General features: G+C 40.2%; 2 protein-coding genes across 2 annotated transcripts in view; one reads left to right on the forward strand and one right to left on the reverse strand.

The window, feature by feature from the left end:
• The window catches only part of DDX4 (DEAD-box helicase 4), a 71733-nt gene extending 67814 nt beyond the window's left edge, over positions 1-3919 (reverse strand). Inside the window, exon 1 of the mRNA XM_007972759.3 lies at positions 3845-3919. Coding sequence (XP_007970950.1) covers positions 3845-3913 — 69 coding nt within the window. The 5' untranslated portion in view covers positions 3914-3919. The remainder of the gene's footprint in view (positions 1-3844) is intronic.
• Positions 3920-14707: 10788 nt separating this feature from the next.
• Positions 14708-16759, forward strand: LOC103225092 (small ubiquitin-related modifier 1-like). Its single transcript, XM_073014887.1, has 2 exons — positions 14708-14735; positions 16214-16759. Exons 1-2 carry the CDS (start codon positions 14708-14710, stop codon positions 16579-16581), a joined length of 396 nt encoding a protein of 131 aa, XP_072870988.1. The 3' UTR covers positions 16582-16759.
• Positions 16760-22163: the final 5404 nt, after the last annotated feature.

Here is a 22163-nt window from a genome sequence, read left to right on the forward strand (position 1 = left end):
TTTGGTTCTCAAACATGCTTATTCTGTCTTCTCCAGTAACATACAATGTAACAGCAAGCACCTTATGTTCACCACTATCTCTCCATCACCTACTAGAACTCAAAGATATGCTGAATGAATCATAGGTCTTGTCATTAGCTTACCTCTTAAAATACTTAGCTGTAAACCATTATTATCTCTCAAACCACCCAAATGCACCAATTCAGAAATTTCAAATGTTTAACACATAAGAGTTCTCATATGCAGCTACAAATAAAAAGGGCATTTTGATGAACACATTTTTTTCACCTGTATTCTTATTTTCAATTTTGGCATATCATAATACGTTTATTTTCTAATCTCAACAATTACTAACCTTGCTACTGCTGCTTAATAAAATTATAATTGTGGATGGTCTAATTACTCAATTAGTGTTTCCACTTTAACCACAAGAGATTTTGCCTTCTGAAATGTGCCACAAAAATGGCAAATAGATCAGACAGAAGTGATCACTATACCAGCTTACTTTCATGGTCAGTTAGCAAGAAGCCTTACAGCTAGTAAGTAAGCAACGGAATTATCTAATATACTCACCATACCCATCCATTCTAACACTCACCCCAATAAGCCTGCAGGCAATGTGCAAATGCCTAACGGTGGAGATTTCTGGACGATATAATTGCCAGATTATCAAATCTTTCTTAACTTCACATCTTTCGCTATTCTATCCCCAGGTGGTACACTCACTTTAAAATCTAGAATTGAGAAGTTCTACCCAAAATTCTATCAGTTCTACCAGAACAATGACATATTATTTCAAAATTATATAAGCGTATGTCAATATTAAGTCTCCAAATAAAGTTCCTGAGAAGCACTCAGAAAAAGATCATCACAGACAAAACTGCTATAAATTTAAAAGAGAAGGCCAGCTTTTTCTTGAAAACCAAATTCAGTTAGAACAACAAATCAAAATGGTGTCTTTAAAAGAAATGGAATAAAATACTTTAGATTTCTTCTACATAAAAATGTAATGTATTCATCTCTAGTTTCCACATTTTTTTTTTTTTTTTTTTTTTTTTTTTTTTTTTTTTTGAGACAGAGTCTTGCTCCATTGCCTAGGCTGGAGTGCAGCTGCCCAGTCTCAGCTCACTGCAATCTCTACCTTCCGATTTCAAGCGATTCTCCTGCCTCAGCCTCCCGAGTAGCTGAGGCTACTGGCGCGTGCCACCACGCCCAGCTAACTTTTTGTATTTTTAGTAGAGAAGGGGTTTTGCTGCATTGGCCGGGCTGGTCTTGAACTCCTGGCCTCAAGTGATCTGGCTGTCTCAGCCTCCCAAAGTGCTGGGATTACAGGCATAAGCCACTGCACGTGCCCATCTCTGTACTTTTTATTCAACCTAGGAAGGCAAATAAAGATCCTGATTGCACCAAGTTCCTTTGAGTCAACTAAGCCCAAGAACTAATGGCACAACCAGCACAACACCAGGTGTTAAGTTTGCAGACAAATGCAAAAGACATACTATAAATTCACCCAACACAAATGTATTAAGCATCATAAGGTAGACTTGTCAACATATTCAATTTAGTCTTCCCAATGTGAAGAAACTATGTTATTGAATAGCATAAAAATCCCAAAAAGGTAAATCTGAAAGATTCGACAGTCATCCTTAATTTCAGAAACCCAATGCAATAAATATGCACAACATGCTACAGTGCAGCGTGCTGCTTAAACACTTCATGAAGACAAAAATCTCAAACTAAGAAAAAGAAATGGACAGATGGCCATTAAAACCAGGGGGAATAAAGTATGTATCTGTGAATTAAACTTTGTATTATAACAAATCTATTGAGAACAAGGAAGTAAAAGAACTATAAAAAATGTCCTCTGAACAAGTAATTCCATTTTTGAAAAAAATCACCACATTAAAACAAATAAGACGTAAACATTAATGACAATACCAGAGTGAGAAGTTAACACCACTGAAATTCCTACAGAAGTTGTAATATGGAATAGTTAGTGCTGAAGTGTGAAAAAAGATGGATTCAAAAGTTACTATCATGTGGCTGGGTGTGGTGGCCCATGCCTGTAGTCCTGGCACTTTGGGAGGCCAAAGTGGGAGGATCAGCTGAGGTCAGGAGTTTGAGACCAGCCTGGCCAACATAGTGAAACCCTGCGTCTACTAAAAATACAAAAAAAAAAAAAAAAAAAAAAAAATTAGCTGGGTGTGGTGGCACACACCTGTAGTCTCAGCTACTTGGGAGGCTGAGGCAGGAGAATCACTTGAACCTGGGAGGCAGAAGTTGCAGTCAGCCGAGATGGCACCACTGCACTCCAGCCTGGGCAATAGAGTGAGACTCCATCTCAAAAAAAAAAAAAAAATTACTGTTATATACTATCATCAAAACTATATAAAACATGTTTCGGCCAGGCACGGTGGCTCACATCTGTAATCCCAGCACTTTGGAAGGCTGAGGTGAGTGAATCACCTGAGATCAGGAGTTCAAGACCAGGCTGGCCAACATGGTGAAACCCCATCTCTACTAAAAATATAAAAATTAGCTGGGCATGGTAGCATGCGCCTGTACCAGCTGAGCAAGGCTGAGGCAGGAGAATGGCTTGAACCCAGAAGGCAGAGGCGGCAGTGAGCCCAGATTGCACGACTGCACTCCAGCCTGGGTGACAGAGCAAGACTCTGTACCAAAAACAAACAAAAAATGTCTGGAAAAAACAAAAGAAACTTGACTAAAAAATTTAACAGGAGTGCTTGTCTATTGGGCAAGATTTGTAGGTGACTTTCTCCTCTTTTCCCAAAAAAGCTATAATATTTTTATGATGAGAAGAGAACTATAAAAAGATAACATAGTCCAGGTGCAATGGCTCGCGCCTGTAATCCCAACACTGAGAATTTTGCCTGAACTCAGGAGTTGGAGACCAGCCTGGGCAATATAGTGAGATTTCATCTCCACAAAAATTTTTAAAAATTAAAAAAAAAAAAAGTAACATGTTATTTCTTTAAAAAAGTTCCAAGACAAGAAACATGATAAATTTATATTAGTATTTTGGGTATTTTAATATAAACGTCACATATAGATCAAATTCAACTAAGACAAAAGATAGCATATTTTATATTTTTGTCTAAAATAAGAACTTCCACTAAGGCAATACTTGAAATCAAAGTGTCAGAACTGACATACACTCAAACTGGAAATTCTGAAGGGGGAAAAAAAATCAACTTGTAGAGACACCATCAAGTAAGTAACACATGCAAAAATAATCTCTTATATTATCTTTTAAAGTACCTTCTATTAATCTTTTTAAAGCCAATTTCCAAGTCAGAACTGAAGCCCAAAAAGCTTACCCCACTGTCCCCTGCTAAATTACAACGTAACTCCCCAAATGTCATTAAGAAAAAAGATCTGAAGATTCATACAAACTGACGTTACCAACTCAATCAGCCTAGTATCATTTATTCTGAGAGCCCTCCTTGCACAAAATCAATTTTCAGAATTCAAAATATCTCCCAAAACATAATTATTGTTTTCAATTTTCCATACAAGGGTCTTTCACTGATATCAACCACATTTGTCCAAGTTTGCTTTCACCTGAAGAAGTCCTAAATCATTGAGATTTAAATTAGGTCATTAATATTGTTACATCTATTTTAGTTTTTAATTATCAAATTTTCTCAAGCTATTGTATCCTATACGAGGTGTAGCTTGCCTCTTACTTCCCATATAATAGTTAATAACAATCACATGGAGATAAACACTGGCACAGACTGTATAATTTAGAACTCTCACCACAGTGATTTTCAACTTTGATAAAATCCATAGCATTTAATAACTCAACTTCAAATGTTATTACCTTCTCAAATATGGGAACATAGGAAGACATATGAGGCTTGATTTCTGCTTCCCAATCTTCATCTCCCATGGTGGCTTCAAGTTCTATTCAGGAAAAAAAAAATGCATATTTGGACTCAATTAGATCAGAATCATAACTTTAAAAGTATAAACTCATTGTTTCATATACACCTCTTGAAACTACCCAACTAGGTGCTGATTCCCCAGAAGCTTTTTCCAAAGAAGGAATTAGGTCTCTTCTTATCTAAAGGTGGCATTTATCTCCTTTTTTATCTTTAAAAACTAGTCGAACCTCTTACCTAGTCATTCTAGCAATCACCATGTCCCCAGCGAGCCTTAGGCTTTTCCCAAAAATCTGTTCATAGAATTTATCTCCTCCCTCAAAGAGTCTCCAAACGACTTATTGAATATTAAGGGAGAGGAAAATTTTTTCAGAAACTACTTAAGATTTCTCCCTTCCAGATTAACGTCTAAGGTGGACAGGATGTTTGCTTTGGGGTGTTGGTGTGCGCGGGGGCAGGAGTACGGGAGTTGGCGGGGAGGTGGGAATTGGGTGAAGAGGGAGGCCTTGGATTTTAGTGGGAAAGGGAAGAAGGATAGGGTCGCCCAAATCCTGCCGACAAAGGACAACCAGCTTCAACTAGGAGGGTTTGTACACAAATGGTACTAGGACCATCTCTGTTCAGAGAAAACGTAGTGTAGAGGCCGGGAAGAAGGCCCCTTTGCCTCCTCTACAGGCCTCAAGCCCAGACTTTGGGCACCCAGGGGACTCTTGAGACCCTGAGGCAGAAAGACTCCGAAGGACGGCTTCGAAACCCCGCCTACCCCATCCACTCTTTGACCAAAGGCCGGTTACTGGGGAGCCCGTACGACCGAATTCAGGCCAGTTCCCGCAGAAAGGCGGCCCACTCACCTCTCCGCTGTTTGCTCTCCCAAGTCCTCGCAGGCGCCCACGCGGCTTAAACGGCTGCACGTGCAAGACTCCCACTGCGTCAGGTGCGTGCTCCAACAACAAATGGCGTCTGTTAACGATTGGCTGGTGCCTAGCGCCACCAGCAAATCATCGCTCAGATGTCCAGTGGCGTCCCGCCTCCACTTCTAGCCTGCGCATTCCCTAAACGCTAGCGTTCGGGTACCTATGATGACGCTCTGGACTCCTTGCCAAATGGCCTGTTGGGCCTACGAGTACAAGGCTGGCCGAGGGCCCACTCATGTCCACGTTCTCTGGTGGGGTCCTTATTCTGGAGACGCTCTGGATTTTCCTTGTGCAAGCTCCACATGCCAAAGATGTCCACCTGCGTTTTTCTAACAAAAAATGATAGTAAAAGGGGAAAGGGATAATGCTCTCCCTACTCGGCCTCTTTGGTGCTCTCTCCCATTTTACCCATCGCAGTCCCTGGGCAGTTGGCCCCTCGGGTTCTGCATTTCAGAGGCTCGCTTCACATCTGGGGATTCCAGGTGCCTCAAAGTGCAGCTGAGGCCCATGGAGGAGGTGCATTCCCTTTTCCTTCCAGTAAGGGGGGCAGGGATAAGACTCCATCCAGCTGGTACCCCAGGAAGTTGTAAAGAAAGTTAGACTCGGCTGGGCGTGGTGGCTCATGCCTGTAATCCCAGCACTTTGGGAGGCCGAGGCGGGCAGATTACATGAGGCTACGAGTTCGAGACCAGCCTGGCCAAAATGGCGAAACCCCGTCTCTACTAAAATTACAAATATTAGCCGGGTATGGTGGCGGGCGCCTGTAGTCCCAGGTACTCAGGAGGCTGAGGCAGGAGAATCGCTTGAACCTGGGAGGCAGAGGTTGCAATGAACAGAGATCTGCCATTGATCTCTACCTGGGCGACAGAGTGAGACAGAAAAAAAAAAAAGCCTGTAAGAGTTGGGGGGTCCACCACTTTGGAAGAAAACAGGCTCTGCTCCAGAAGGAGGGAGGAAATTGTGCTAGCATAGGTCATTCATCAAGGCTTGGATTTGTGGTCCACCTGTTTACATTCCTTCCGGCATTAGCCAAAGTGGCCAAGGGTTATTCTGATACTTCATGCTGCCTTCAATCAGATTTTCTTGTTCTGTCCCCAGCCCCCAACCCCAAAGCAGGTAAAATCCCTCAGTATTTTCCCCAGCCCTTCAAAAAGCGTGACCATGGGCTGTTTTAAAAGTGTAGTTCTCAGAGGCCAGGCGCGATGGCTCACGCCTGTAATCCCAGCACTTTGGGAGGCTGAGGCGGGCAGATCACGAGGTCAGGAGATGGAGACCATCCTGACTAACAGGGCGAAACCCCATCTCTACTAAAAACATAAAAAATTAGCCAGGCGTGGTGGCGGGCGCCTGTAGTCCCAGCTACTCGGGAGGCTGAGGCAGGAGAATGGCGTGAACTTGGGAGGCGGAGCTTGCAGTGAGCTGAGATCGCGCCACTGCACTCCAGCCTAGGTGACAGAGCGAGACTCCGTCTCAAGAAAAAAAAAAAAAAAGGTGTAGTTCTCATTTTTGTTGTTGTTTCTGTCATTTTCCCTTCTCTGAATCTTTGAAGAAATTCCTATCTCATTCAGGAACATAAATAGCAACACAGTTTGATACTGGTACATAAAGGATGAAGCACTTAATAGGCTCAGGCTTGCTTCATACTTTTCATCTCTATACTTTTTATCTGTAGAACCATCACCACCAAGTATGTCAGGATTTATCTAGTTAGCAATAAACTTTGTCAGATTATTCTCAAGGTGATTAAAATGAATTTCTTATTTATTTATTTATTTTTGAGACAAGGTCTCACTCTGTCACCCAGAGGGGAGTGCACTGGCATGATCATAGCTTACCACAACCTCAACCTCCTGTGCTCAAGTGATCCTCCCACCTCAGCCTCCCCAATAGGTGGGACTACAGGGGTGAGCTACCATGCCCAGCTAATTAAAAAAAGAAAAATTTTGTAGAGAAAGAGTCTCTCTGTGTTGCCCAGGCTGGTCTCCAATTCCTGGCCTCAAGTGAGCCTTCTGCCTCAGCCTCCCAAAGTGCTGGGATTACAGACATAAGCTGCCACACCCAACCTTAAAAGATTATATTTAGGCCGGGCACAGTGGCTCACACCTGTAATCCCAGCACTTTGGGAGGCTGAGGCGAGTGGATCACGAGGTCAGGAGATCAAGACCATCCTGGCTAACATGGTGCAACCCCGTTTCTACTAAAAATACAAAAAATTAGGCGGGGGTGGTGGCAAGCGCCCATAGTCCCAGCTACTTGGGAGGCTGAGGCAGGAGAATCGCTTGTTCAAACCCGGGAGGCGGAGGTTGCAGTGAGTGGAGATCGCGAGACTAGGCCAAAAAAAAAAAAAAAAAATTATATTTAACAAAGGTCAAACCAAAATACAGTTCGATATAATTCATTTTAAATAATTTCCATTTTTAAACCAAATTTTCACATCACATACCCTCGAGGCATGGTGGAGGAGAGCAACCAATCTTCAAGGTTCTGAATTTGTATTCAGGTCCTCTAAGGTATTTTAATTCCATTCAAATTAAAGATTGTTCTTGCAAAATTTTTAATTCTATGGGAAAATATTTACTAAGCAGAAAAAGCAAGATATAAAATCATGTAGAGAGAATGACAACTAGGTTTTTTTTTCAAGTATGGTAAACTTGGGCAAATTTTCTAAAATGAAGACTTTTTTAAAAACACTTAGCGAACATTCTCTGCTATTCACTCACTTGGAGAGTACAGATTCTTGTTGCTCTCAGGTATTGCAATAAAATGACTCTTAATGAAAAAGTCTGCATGTATAATGTGTGAGAGGAATCCTTGGTTAAGAAAAAGTGAATTCTGATGAGAAACAAAGTTCAATAGCATAAATAAGCAGTGGATAAAAATAATATAATTTAAATATTGACCATGAATAGTGAAAAAAGACAGTTTTGTAAAGATTTGCTTCTTCATGTGTGTTCCAAGAAAGTGAAGCTAATATTCTATTTTCTGATTCCCTCTTATAGATCTTAAGTTAGTGTTAGTGATGTTCTGTAACATAGAGAAAAGGTAGGAATTCACTTAGTTGTAAAATAAGCCTTAAATGAGCACCTACTGTACACCAGGTACCAAGCTAGGTGTTAAGTAAAATTGGCCCATATCTCAAGGAACATTCTAGTGGAAAGAACGGCAGTGGCAACTGGAATTTAAAATCTTAAGACTGCTGTGTCTAATGATTAACTAGAAAGCTCAGGTGAAAAAAACTTTATTGTATACAGTTCCTCCAAATTCTCTAAATCCCATAATTAGAAGGATTGATTAAAGCAAGACAATTTCCTCAAAGAAGTCTCAGTTTTAAATCAATTAAGTTAAGACCCTTCACACTTTCGAAACACTAAATTCTCAAAGTTAATACAAATAAAGAGAACTGATATTTTAGTCTTTTTATCTTTTCAGCATTATCTTCATCTTATTCAAATAATGATTTTTTATTGATGTGGATTGTGCCTAGCGCCACATCAACACTGTTAAAAATTGTTTTAATCCACCAGTAGGCCAAAATTAATCACCTCAAATGGTAGAGTATATGTTCATTCTTAGATACTATAAATATTTGAGAATAGTTAGAAAATATCAAGAATATTAGGTACACAAATATTTGAGAATCTCTTACTATGCAAAAAATCACAAATACTAAAGATAAAATATGAAATACAGTAGGTTGGAGGCCGGGCATGGTGGCTCATACCTATAATCCCAGCACTTTGGGAGGCTGAGGTGGGTGGATCACTTGAGATCAGGAGTTCAAGACCAGCCTGGCCAGCATGCTGAAACCCTGCCTCTACTAAAAATACAAAAATTAGCTGTGCGCGCTGGCGGGCATCTGTAATCCTGGCAACTCGGGAGGCTGAGGCATGAGAATCACTTGAACCTGGGAGGCATAGGTTGCAGTGAGCCAAGATTGCACCACTGCACTCCAGCCTGAGCAACAGAGCGAGACCCCATCTAAAAAAAATAAAATAGAATAAAATACTGTAGGTTGGAGCCCTGTAAAATCAACACAAAATGGAGGGGATGGGTATAATGATGGTAAAAGATATCATGATGCTAGTACACACCTGAGGAAGAAATTCAACAGAGAGAGGTGTTCAGCATACCAACCAGGATTCAGAGAAACTTCTGTATTTTATTTTTCCAGTAATGGCTAGGGCAATATTTACTAAGGTGTGGTATACATACCACTGAGTTAAGCAGTGCATGGACATTTTCATTTTGATAGTTATTTTAATGTTTTTATTTATTTATTTATTTTGAGACAGAGTCTCGCTCTGTCTCCCAGGCTGGAGTGCAGTGGCTGGATCTCAGCTCACTGCAAGCTCCGCCTCCCGGGTTTAGGCCATTCTCCTGCCTCAGCCTCCCGAGTAGCTGGGACGACAGGGGCCTGCTACCTCGCCTGGCTAGTTTTTTGTATTTTTTAGTAGAGACGGGGTTTCACTGTGTTAGCCAGGATGGTCTCGATCTCCTGACCTCGTGATCAGCCCATTTCGGCCTCCCAAAGTGCTGGGATTACAGGCTTGAGCCACCATGCCCGGCCTATATTTATTTTAATATGTGTTAGAAAACTAGCACAGCAAATATGATTTCAGAAATATAATTGCTTAGACTGAAGCTAAAGTAAATGTTTTGTTTTAAAAACTTGTTAAATTAAGAAAACTAAGGGCCGGGCGCAGTGGTTCACGCATGTAATCCCAGCACTTTGGGAGGCTGAGGCGGGTGGATCACGAGGTCAGGATATCAAGACTGTCCTGGCTAACACGGTTTAACCCCGTCTCCACTAAAAATACAAAAATGGTAAAATCATGAAGGTGATATTCAAATGACTGAAGCTTGGGAAACACTGGTGCAAATTTAAAAGACTCTAAATCTGGAGGCTGACCACTAGAGAAGTGTTCTCTATTATGAGTAAAGATATTTAATCAGCACCTGTTCTGATTCCATGCTTACCTAGCAACTTCTTTACTAATTACTCAACTTCCCTAGTGATTGGATACTGGGAAAGGAGGTGCCATAAATAAGACATACAAGCCTTACTTGCTCCTTATTATGAATTAATACATTGAAATTCTGGTTTAGAAATCAGTCTTGTTTGAGCTTAACTAGTGTTCCTGAGAGGTCCTGTTTGCAATCAACCAGCCTTCCTAGATGACATAACACAATCTGTGGCACCTAAACTCTGTTATCAGTGTGTTTAATGAGAGCTTAAAGTAAGTGAAAGATAAAAGTCAAACACTGTGTCAGGTTACCTTGGACAATACTTCCTTAGACTAAGGGGTCTTATTGGCCCTTTGTCACAGAACAGTGGTTGACCAGTGAACTATGGAATTTAGTGAAGAGTCACTAGGAAAGCATAGTACCCTAGGAGGAGAAGTAGTGACCAGACCCTGTCCATGAACCTTGGCCAGGAATGAATCTCTTTTTGTCTGCCTCTCTCAAGACTGAAGGATTACAGCTTTCAAATAGGAGGAAAGTCACCAACAACTGGCTGTGAATTCAACATTGGTAATCTCTGATTGTTCATTTATTAGGCATATGACCTTGGGCAAATTATTTAATCTTTCTCTGTAAAATGGAGATAACCAGGGTCATCAGATACAGATATGGAGGTTGTATCCTGCAAAAAGGCACCAAACCAAAAGGCAAGAAATAGCTGAACCCTCCCTGCCTGCTCTCTACTGAACAAGCCGGGCACCTGCACAGCTGCATCTACTCATATGAGGCACCATTCCAATTCTCACAAAGGTTAAATTCCCTCTATTTAAAATACTTAGAATTGTTTCTATTTGCCTGATTGGTCCCTGATTGATACAGGGGTTTTATTGGAAAACTTCTTTGCCTGAAATCTGTCTTTTGGAATTCTGAAACTTTATTATAGAGTGCCTAATAAAAAGACTATCAATTTAGGACCTCACAAGGAGTTATCTACACTTGTTCCTTCTACTTCCTCACCTTTCAATCCTCAATCCACTGCAATCTGACTTCTGTCTCATTGCTTTATTGAAACTGCTACTGGCAAGGTCACATTGACCTCCTTGTTACTCTACTGGCAGTTTTCAGTTTTTAACCTAGGGGACCTCTTAGCAGTCAGTGACACCGTTGACCACTTCTTTATGAAAATACTCTATATGTAACTAGATAGCCATATGGAAAAAAACAAAATCTGACCTGTTTCTCACATTATACAGAGTAAGAAATTCACATATAAGAACAAAAATACTATGCAAAAACTAGAAGAAAACACTGATGAATTCTTCTGTCCTTGCAAAAACTTTTCTACCTATGATTTAAAATCCCGAAGGAATAATTGTATGTAATATGACTAAGTAAAGGCTAAAAAATAAAACTTCATAGCAAAAAATAACTATAAGAAAGCCAAAAGACAAATGATAAGCTGGAGAAATATATTTTCAACATACATCCAGTAAAAAGATTAAGATCTGTAATATGGAGAGAGCTTCTAAAAGTAAAAAAGAAAAAGATTAACAAATCTCAAGAAAAATGGGCAAGAGATATAAACAGAGTTCACAGAAGAAGAGAAGCAAATAGTCCTTAAATAAATGAAGAAAATCTCAACTTCGTTTTAAGAGCAATGCAAATGAAAACTACACTGAGAAACAATTTTTCACCTATTCGAATGGCAAATGTTTGATAATGCACTCTGTTAGAAAGCTGTAAAGTAATAGGCACTCACATTGCTCTTGGGAATGCACCATGGCATAACCCTGAGGGAAAGGAATTTGACAATATCTAGCAAAATTACACATGCATTTACCCTTTGATCCAGCAAACTTTCTTCTGGAAGTTATCTCAGAGATACACTGGCAAAAAACACAAAAGGATTTTACACGAAGTTATTCACTGCAGAACCAAAAGCTAAAGACTGAAAACAACCAAAAACTTCCTCAACAGCAGGGCAAAACATCTACCAATGGAATACTCTGTAGTTATTAAAAGAAAAGAGGATTATCTCTACACACTGCTATGGAGTGATTGCCAGGATATATTATTGGAAAAAAACCAGAGTAGTGTGTCCAGTACGCTAGCTTGTATCTATAAAGACATATTTGCTCATTTTTATTAGAAGGATAAACCAAAATTAATAAAATGGAAAGAAAAGAGGGAACCAGCAAAGGATAAGAACGTGTGCTAGGCCGGGTGCAAAGAGATTTCCCGGCCAGCAAATCTCTTTCTTACAGCAGAATGCTAGCTAACAAATGTAGAAGAACTAATAGAGGAGTTTTTTAGTTACCATTTTGCAACTATCATACCAATATTTGATTCTGGCTTACTTAAAACTAGCAGCTGAAAGTTTGATGAAAAAAGGACATTAATAAGGTCTTATATAGTGTCTCCTCATGAATTAGTAATCAATTATAAAGAAAAAATAATAACTGTACAGTGGAGAAACCTGGAAGATACTATCTTAACTAAGTGACCAAAGTTAGTAGTACTGTTCTGGTGATCTACTGCTGCATAACAAACTGCTCCAAAATTTGGTGGCTTAAAACAATTTATTATTATCTTTCTTGGTTCTGTGGATTGAGGGGGCTCAGTTGGGATCTCTCATGGAGTTACATTCAGATGTTGGCTGGGACTTGATTCATCTTAAAGTTTGATATCAATTTATTTAACATTCAAGATGGCTTCTTTCTTGAGCTATCTGGTGGCTGGGATACCTGGAACAGTTGGGTGCTGGCCAGGCATCTCTCTCTCTCCAAGTGGCTAGCTTGGGCTTCCTCACAGTTGATGGTCTCAGTCAGACTTCTTATGTTGGTGGCTTACCCCCAGAGTGAGCATTCCAACCAAGCAAACATTGCAAGGACAAAATTCCAAGAGACCAAGGCAGAAGCTGCAAGGCTTCTTCAGATCTAGTAGAAGAAGAAACAATCACATCTGCCACGTTCGATTAGTTAAAAGAAAGTCATTGGGCCAGTCCAGATTCGAGGAGAGGCAACAACATAAGGCCATGAAAACTGGGGACATAGTTCACTGAAGAACTTGGAGACTAGCTATCAATGATGATCAATATGCATCATGTGCCTCCAGATGTAATGCAATAAGAAAGACACTATAACACTCATGTGCTATTTCTGCCAGAAATGTTTAACTTGAACCTCATCATGAGGAAACTTGCGATAGATTCGAATTAAGGGACATTCTACCAAATAGCCTATACTCTTCAAAAATGTCAATGTCATGCAAGACAAAGAAAGCCTAAGGAATTAATTCAGATTAAAGGAGCCTAAAGAGACATGAAGACTAAATGCATGATTAATCCTGGGTTGGATGCTGGATGAGAAAAAAAGAATGCTATAAAGACACTATTGGAACAATTGGTGAAATTTGAGTTAGGTTTATAGATTAAATAAGAGCACTGTGTCAATAAAAAATGATCTAATTGTAATTACTGTACTGTGAACATCCTTGTTTTTAGGAAATATACACTGAAGAATTTAAGGGCAGAGGCATATTGTCTGCAACTTAATCTCAAGTGATTTAGGAAAAACTGTATGAGAGAGAGAGAGAAAGCCAGGAGGGGTGAAGAAGGGAGAGAATAATAAAATATGGCAAAACGATAACAATGGGTAACTCTGGGTGAAAAGTATATCGGAATTCTTTGTGCTATCTTTGCAGAATTTTTACAAGTTTGAAGTTATTTCAAATTAAAGAAAATATTTTCAAATAACCAAAACATATCAAAGATATTTTAAATTTTTATGACTTCATCATTAACGATGCAAAAAAAAGTCCAAATCAAAACCCAAATACCTTATTGGCCACCTTTGCTGGATGCTAGGGAATCAACCAATCTTGAAAACTAGTAAAAAGAAAGAAGCAGCCGGGTGCAGTTGCTCACACCTGTAATCCCAGCACTTTGGGAGGCCGAGGCAGGTGGATTACGAGGTCAGGAGTTCAAGACCAACCTGGCCAATATGCTGAAACCCCATCTCTACTAAAAATACAAAAATTAGCTGGGTGTGGTGGCATGCACCTGTAGTCCCAGCTACTTGGGAGGCTGAGGCAGAAGAATCGTTTGAACCCAGGAGGTGGTGGTTGCAAGTGAGCTAAGATCATGCCACTGCACTCCAGTCTGGGCAACAGAGCGAGACTCCGTCCTCCCATCCCCCCAAGAAACAGAAGAAAATGTTTATACTACATTTCCTAAGCACACTTTATCTTGGGGTAATCAAACTGTTGAGGGAAAATTCTTCTCCTTAGAAGAATTCCAGCTAATAAACGAAAAATTCCTCTCTATTTTCTACACCAGGGATTGGGAAACCAAGGTCCTCAGGACAAACCTAGCCCAACACCTGTGGCTGTAAATAAACTGGAATACAGTTGTGTTGGCCCGTTTGTGCTTATTATAACAAAAATACCTGAGACTGGGTAATTTATAAAGAACATAAACTCACAGTTCTAGAGGCTGGGAGTCCAAGATTAAGGCACCAGCAGGATCAGTGTCTGGTGAGGGCTCAGTTTCCAGTTCCAAGATGGCAACTCGTTGCTGCATCCCCTGAAGGGGAAGAACACCGTGTCCTCACATGGCAGAAGAGTAAAGAGAGCAAACCTACTCTCTCAAGCCCCTTTTATAAATGTCCTACTACATTTGTGAGGGTATAGCTCTCATAAGCATCACTTCCTAAAAAGGCCCCACTGAATTTTGGAGGTAACATGCATTCAAATCATGGCAACCATCACCCCATTTGTTTGCATATTGTCTATACTGGTTGCATTCACACCATAAAGGCAGAATTTAGTAGTTATGACAGAGACCACATGGCTATTGGGCCTAAAATATTTACCACTGGGCTGTTTACAGAAAAAGGTTGCCAATCCTTGCTCTAGTCCAGGAGAAGAATGGCCAATGACCTCCAGTGCCCAAACGGTGAGGGCACTATTACAAACTCACAGGGACATCACAGGGTATTTTAAATTTCTGAGGAAACAACAGTGACATCTATCAGAAGCCATGTGAACTACCAGCTTGAGTTAATTCAAAGTTTCAACATTAGAGCAAATTACATTCTTTTGACTAACCTATCTTTGCAGTCAGGTTTTCAGTGGTAGATATGGTCTCAAGAAAGCGTTGTGCAGAATCCAGTTACGAACAGGAAATGAGGGTAGTGGTGTCCCACCTGATTTCAAGGTTTCAGAAATTATGAGGTACCAAAGAGGTATAAACATCCCATTAGTAAGCGAATGTGGTTATTTAAGGATGAAATTAAAGTATTATGCTTTCTTTCAATTTATGTGTATACTTTAAAGTTGCTACTAAGTTATTAGGACATAAATACATATGTTAAAAGTAATAGCAAAAACCATAATTACTTTTGCACCAACCTAATATTAATTTGTTTGACCCTAACTACTTAATAAAAAGAAATGTTAGGTACTTCTTTTGACCTATGGGAACTGAGAAAAAATTATTCAGACACTAAAGGTGCCATGAACTTCTGATCTAGTGGATGATCATCAATGGCTGCTGAAACAATTAGGTGAAAAGCAGATGAGGAACTTTGTTATAGACAATATTTGAGCCCACTGAACAGCCTTAATCTCACAAAAGAAAGACCCCCAGAAATCGTGTGCTTCCCAAAGTGTTACAATAGAAGTACAAAATACTATCTATAAAGGCTTGATTTTAAAAAATCAAGTGTGAATATGATCAATTGTTCAACTATCCAGACTTAACTATCAGCCTACAGCAGTTAGAGGGAATAGAGAATGTTAAATAACATTGCAGGGATATAATCAGCAAAATCTAGACTACAAGAAATTTTACTGGAAAAAAATACTTCAGTTTCTTTAAAAAAAAATGTAAAGGTAAAAAAGAGGTGGTTAACTTAGGACTAAAGGGGATATAAGAAACATAACTAATTGCAATGTGTGAATCTTGTTTGGATCCTGACTCAAACCAACTGAATTAAATTACAATACAATTCAAGAATTTGTAAATTCATGATACTAAATGATACTAAGTAAATAATGTTTTAGTATGATAATTATATTGTGGTTATAATTTTTTAGATGAGTCTTTTGTTGTTGTTTTGAGACAGGGTCTCACTCTGTCACCCAGGCTGGACTGCAATAGTGCAATCTCACTGCGCCTCAACCTCCCTGGGCTCAGGTGATCCTCCCATCTCAGCCTCTCAAGTAGCTGGGACTACAGGTGTACACCAACATGCCCAGCTAGTTTTTGTATTTTCTGTAGAAACAGGGTTTCTCCATGTTGCCCAGGCTCTTCTTGAACTCCTGGACTCAAGGGATCTATCTCCCTCAGCCTCCCAAAGTGCTGGGATTACAGGCATGAGCCACTGCACCTGGCCTTAAAAGAGTCTTTATCTTTTAGAAATACATACTGAGGGAGGTTCTGCCTACCCGAGGCTGCTGCTGTGCGGAGACCCCCGGGTGAAACCACCGTCATCATATCTGACCAGGAGGCAAAACCTTTAACTGAGGACTTGGGGGATAAGAAGGAAGGTGAATATATTAAACTCAAAGTCATTGGACAGGATAGCAGTGAGATTCACTTCAAAGTGAAAATGACAACACATCTCAAGAAACTCAAAGAATCATACTGTCAAAGACAGGGCGTTCCAATGAATTCACTCAGGTTTCTCTTTGAGAGTCAGAGAATTGCTGATGATCATACTCCAAAAGAACTGGGAATGGAGGAAGAAGATGTGATTGAAGTTTATCAGGAACAAACGGGTAGTCATTCAACAGTTTAGATATTCTTTTTATATTTTTTCTTTTCCCTCAATCCTTTTTTATTTTTAAAACTAGTTCTTTTGTAATGTGGTGTTCAAAACGGAATTGAAAACTGGCACCCATCTCTTTGAAACATCTGGTAATTTGAATTCTAGTGCTCATTATTCATTATTGTTTGTTTTCATTGTGCTGATTTTTGGTGATCAAGCCTCAGTCCCCTTCATATTACCCTCTCCTTTTTAAAAATTACGTGTGCACAGAGAGGCCACCTTTTTCAGGACATTGCATTTTCAGGCTTGTGGTGATAAATAAGATTGACCAATGCAAGTGTTCATAATGACTTTCCAATTGGCCCTGATGTTCTAGCATGTGATTGCTTCACTCCTGGACTATGAGTTTCAGTGGGAAAGGGAAGTTTTTCAGAGAACTGAACTGTGGAAAAATGACCTTTCTTTAACTTGAAGCTACTTTTATAATTTGAGGGTCTGGACCAAAAGAAGAGGAATATCAGGTTGAAGTCAAGATGACAGATAAGGTGAAAGTAATAACTAACTCCAAAGATGGCTTCACCGAAGAAAAGGCATTTTAAGATTTTTTAAAAATCTTGTCAGAAGATCCCAGAAAAGTTCTAATTTTCATTAGCAATTAATAAAACTATACATGCAGAAATGAATACAACAGAACACTGCTCTTTTTGATTTTATTTGTACTTTTTGGCCTGGGATATGGGTTTTAAATGGACATTGTCTGTACCAGCTTCATTAAAATAAACAATATTTGTAAAAATCATAAAAAAAAAAAGAAAGAAATACATACTGAGTTGCCAGGCACAGTAGTACACACCTATCATCTCAGCTAATTAGGAAGCTGAGGCAGGAGGATCCCTTGAGCTCAGGAGTTTCAGGCCAGCCTGGGCAACACAGGTAAGTGATATCTGTGATAACACAGATAAGGCAACATCTATAAGTGATAGATACAGGGAATCTCTACCTAGTTCTTAAATGTTGGGGTTTTTTTTGGAATTTGTTCTCAATTCCTGGCCCCATCCTTTCTTTGTCTTGAGTGATTTTATCTTCTCTCAGTGCACACATGTATTAATCAAAAATGTTTTAGGGCCTCTGGCTACAATGGCACCTGCAGTAATCCCAGCACTTTTGTAGGCTGAGATGAGAGGGGTCACTTGAGGTTAGGAGTTGGAGACCAGCCTAAGCAACATAGGGAGACCTCATCTCTACAAAAAATTTAAAAATTAGGCAGTTGTGGTGGTGTACACCCGTAATCCCAGCTAGTCAGGAAGCTGAGTAGGGAGGATCTCTTGCACCTGGGAGGTAGAGGCTGCAGTGAGCTGTGATCATGCCACTCACTGCACTCCAGCCTGGGTGACAGAGTGAGATCCTGTCTCAAACAAACAAAAACAAAGTTTTAGTGGCTATGATGTTATGATATATACTGTTTTTTTGTCCATGGTTCCTGATCCCTATCTCCCATAGTCATTGTTATAATGTTGGGGCACTTAAGGCCTTAGGAAATAGAATCTCTCTTTCTTTCTCCCGTCCTCCTTTTACCTGCCCACGCCAAGACTGTAATCTGATTGTGGGTCAAAAGACCCTTAAGCCAGAGAGCGCCCTACCCCACACCTTAGAGGAAAGAATACAACACAGAGAGGCCAAGAAAAGTCTGAAAAGACCAGTCTTGCTGGGTTTAAATCATATTTTCTTGTCTAGTCACATTTCTACACAGTTGTCAATCATTCCTATGCAATGAAGCCTCCATAAAAACCCAAAATGACAGGGATCAGAGAGCTCCTGGATACCTGCACATGTGGAGGTTCCTGGAGGGTGGTGCACCCAGGGGGTACATTGAAGCTCCATGCCCCTTCCCCTATACCTCACCCTATACCTCACCCTATACATGTCTTCATTTGTATCCTTTGTAATATCCTTCATGATAAAACAGTACATATAAGTAAGTGTTTCTTTGAGTTCTGTGAGCCACTCCAGCAAATTAATTGAACCCAGAGATGGGGTCACGGGAACCCCAACTTGAAGCTAGTCCACCAGAAGTTCCAGAGGCCTAGACTTGCAACTGGTGTGGTGAGGTTGGGGGCAATCTTGGGCACTGAGTCCTCAGCCTGTGGAATCTGTTGCTATCTCCAGTATCAGAATTGATTGGAGGACTCCCAGTTGGTGTCCACTGCAGAATTCATTGCTTGCTTGGTGGTGGGGAGAAACCCTCACACACTTGGTCACAGAAGACCTTTTCCGTGTTGATGATTGTTGTCATGGTAGCGTGAGAGCAGAGGAAAAACATACTTTGAGAGTTTCTCCCCAACAGTAACAAACCTTATTCAACTCACTTTAAGAAAAAAAAAAAAAAAACAGTGAAGGAGATTTATCTTGAAAGAATACAGAATGAAGATCAGAGTTATAGGAACCAAGACCTCAGTTCTAGACTTAGTGCCACTGCTCTAGTCACTCTATCTCCATGCATTGAGCAGAGATGTCTTTGTTCTAAAGACAGGTTCTCTTTATGCTGCAGTGAAAATGATGACTAGGCCGGGCGCGGTGGCTCAAGCCTGTAATCCCAGCACTTTGGGAGGCCGAGACGGGCGGATCACGAGGTCAGGAGATCGAGACCATCCTGGCTAACACAGTGAAACCCCGTCTCTACTAAAAAATACAAAAAACTAGCCGAGCAAGGTGGCGGGTGCCTGTGGTCCCAGTTACTCGGGAGGCTGAGGCAGGAGAATGGCGTGAACCCGGGAGGCGGAGCTTGCAGTGAGCTGAGATCCAGCCACTGCATTCCAGCCTGGGAGACAGAGCGAGACTCTGTCTCAAAAAAAAAAAAAGAAAAAAAAAAAAAAAGAAAAGAAAATGATGACTACCGTCAGCCCCAGAATCACGTTCATCTAGTTTAGCCATCTGGTGAACAAATAAGCAACTCCGGGAAGAATTTTCTTTCTCTTCCTGTCTACAGACCAACTCTAGGGAAAGACTCTGATTTGCCTTTTGAGTCATGTTCCCCATATGGGAGGATGACATAGAATGATGAGGCCTGGCTAAGACCAAGGCAGAAGGGTCTATTATCAGAAGAAAGGGAAATTTTTACTGGGCAAATAAGAGTAGCTATCTCAGTTCCCTAAAGAAAGCTACAGTGACCCCTTGCAATGTTGGTAACTCTCAAATGTAGAGTTCCACATCTTGCCACCCAGCAGCCCACTAGATACCTACAATCAGATGTTTTACAGCTGCTCTTCACTCAGCATTTCCAATGCCGAATTCATCCTCTCAACCTCTCCTCCCAATCTGTTTTCCCTCTTTATTCTCAATCTCAATGAAGGATACTACCATTCATAGACTTGTGCAATCCCCAAACCTGGGAATCCTATTCTTTACTCCTCAATATCCATCACTCCCCACATTCAGGTAGTAAAATTTGTCAATTCTACCTTGCTTTTCTCTATCTTGAATATGCTCATATCTTATACGTTGAATGCTCATTTATCTGTTCCCTACTGTCACTAATGTAGTTTAGTGGTTATCATCTCTCATCTAAACTACTCCAGTATCCTTTTCTGACTTTTTGATTTAAAGTAGTACCCTCAAAGCATTACACTGTACAATGGCACCCAGTTTACTTATGAACAGAACTTACCATAACATCTATTTATTAAATAAAATGTTCACTTTTAATTGTTATTATTATTGTGTTTCTCCTTGACTTGAATATTAGTTCCTTCTTGGAAGAGACCATGTCATTCCAATTCACTTGTAGTAGATTAGGGTGTCTAAATCAACTCAAACTGGTGTGGTGAGGTGCGGGGCAGACTTGGGGACTGAGTTTTGTCCAACTAAGCAGGCACAGAGTTTTTTACACACAGAGTTTTTTACAACTTGTATTTATTGCTAAATAAATACGAATTTTCCTCTTAACAAGCAGGCATAAAGTTTTTTACAACTTATATTTTATACTTTTATATTTTTACAACCTATATTGCTAAAAAAAAAAAAAAACAACTCTATGCCTGCTTAGTCAGACAAAAATTACCATTAAACAGGTAGATTTTGTTAGAGGAAGGAAATGATTGGAGAAAAATTGTGGCACTCAAATTTTTCCCTCTATTAATCTTTTTTTTTAATTAAATTACATTTTATTTTATTCTATTTTATTTTATTTTATTTGTTGAGGCAGAGTCTTGCTCTATTGCTCAGGCTGGAATGCAGTGGTGCAATCTTGGCTCACTGCAACCTCTGTCTCCCAGGTTCAAGCAATTCTCCTGCCTCAGCCTCCCGAGTAGCTGGGACTACAGTTGTGCGCCACCAGGCCTGGTTAATTTTTGTATTTTTAGTAGAGATGGGGTTTCACCATGTTGGCCAGACTGGTCTCGAGCTGCTGGCCTCAAGTAATCCACCCACCTCGGCTTCCCAAAGTGCTGGGATTATAGGTGTGAGCCACAGGGCCCCCGCTGTCCTCCCAGTTAAACTTACCGTGTTTCATTAACCTTCTTGAATCTGAAGTTTTATTTTTCACAACATTAGGGGAATTTTCCAGCTTTTATTTTTATTTATTTATTTTTTTGAGACAGAGTCTCACTCTGTCACCCAGGCTGTAGTGCAGTGGTGCAATCTTGTCTCACTGCAACCTCTGCCTCCTGGGTTCAAGTGATTCTCCTGTCTCAGCCTCCTGAGTAGCTGGGATTACAGACATGCACCATCATGCCTGGCCAATTTTTTGTATTAGGTTGTATGGGGTTTCACCATGTGGGCCAGGCTGGTTTCGAACTCCTGACCTCAGGTGATCCACCCGCCTCAGCCTCCCAAAGTGCTGGGATTACAGGCATGAGTCACAGGCCCCGGCTGTCCCCCCAATTAATCTTATTGTGTTTCCTTAACCTTCTTGAATCTGATGTTTTATTTTTCACAACATTAGGGGAATTTCCCAGTTTTTATTTCTTCAAATATTCTCTCTCTCCTCATTTTCTAGGAAAATAATTTCATTTATGTTCGAACTTTTGATATTGTCCCATATCAAAAGGGTCCCTGAGGCTATTTTTTCCAACTATTTACTTCACTTTTGTTCAGATTATATAATTTCTGTTGATTTATCTGCAAGTTTACTGACTGTTTTCTGTCACTTCCATTCTGCTGTTAAGCCTATTCACTAAAAAGATGAATTTTAAAGTTCAGATATTAAAATTTTCAGGGATTTTTTGTATGTGTATATACATCTGGTTTTTAGTTCTCTGCTAATATTTCCTACTTTTTCATCATTGTGATCTTATTTCCCTTTACATCCTTGACTTAGTTTAAATAGCTACTTTAAAATATCTGTCTACTAATTCAAACATCTGGGCATCTTAGAGCTGGTCTCTCTGTTAGTTGTCTTTTCTCTTCAAATTGGGGTGTTTGGCTGGACACAGTGGCTCACGTCTCTAATCCCAGCACTTTGGGAGGCTGAGGTGGGGGGATCACCTGAGGTTAGGAGTTCAAGACCAGCCTGACCAACAAGGTGAAACCCTATCTCTACTAAAAATACAAAAATTAGCCAGGTGTAGTGGTGGGCGCCTGTATTTCCAGCTACTCAGGAAGCTGAGGCAGAAGAA

Source organism: Chlorocebus sabaeus, chromosome 4, assembly GCF_047675955.1.
Source record: "Chlorocebus sabaeus isolate Y175 chromosome 4, mChlSab1.0.hap1, whole genome shotgun sequence".
In the NCBI taxonomy this organism is placed as follows: Eukaryota; Metazoa; Chordata; class Mammalia; order Primates; family Cercopithecidae; genus Chlorocebus; species Chlorocebus sabaeus.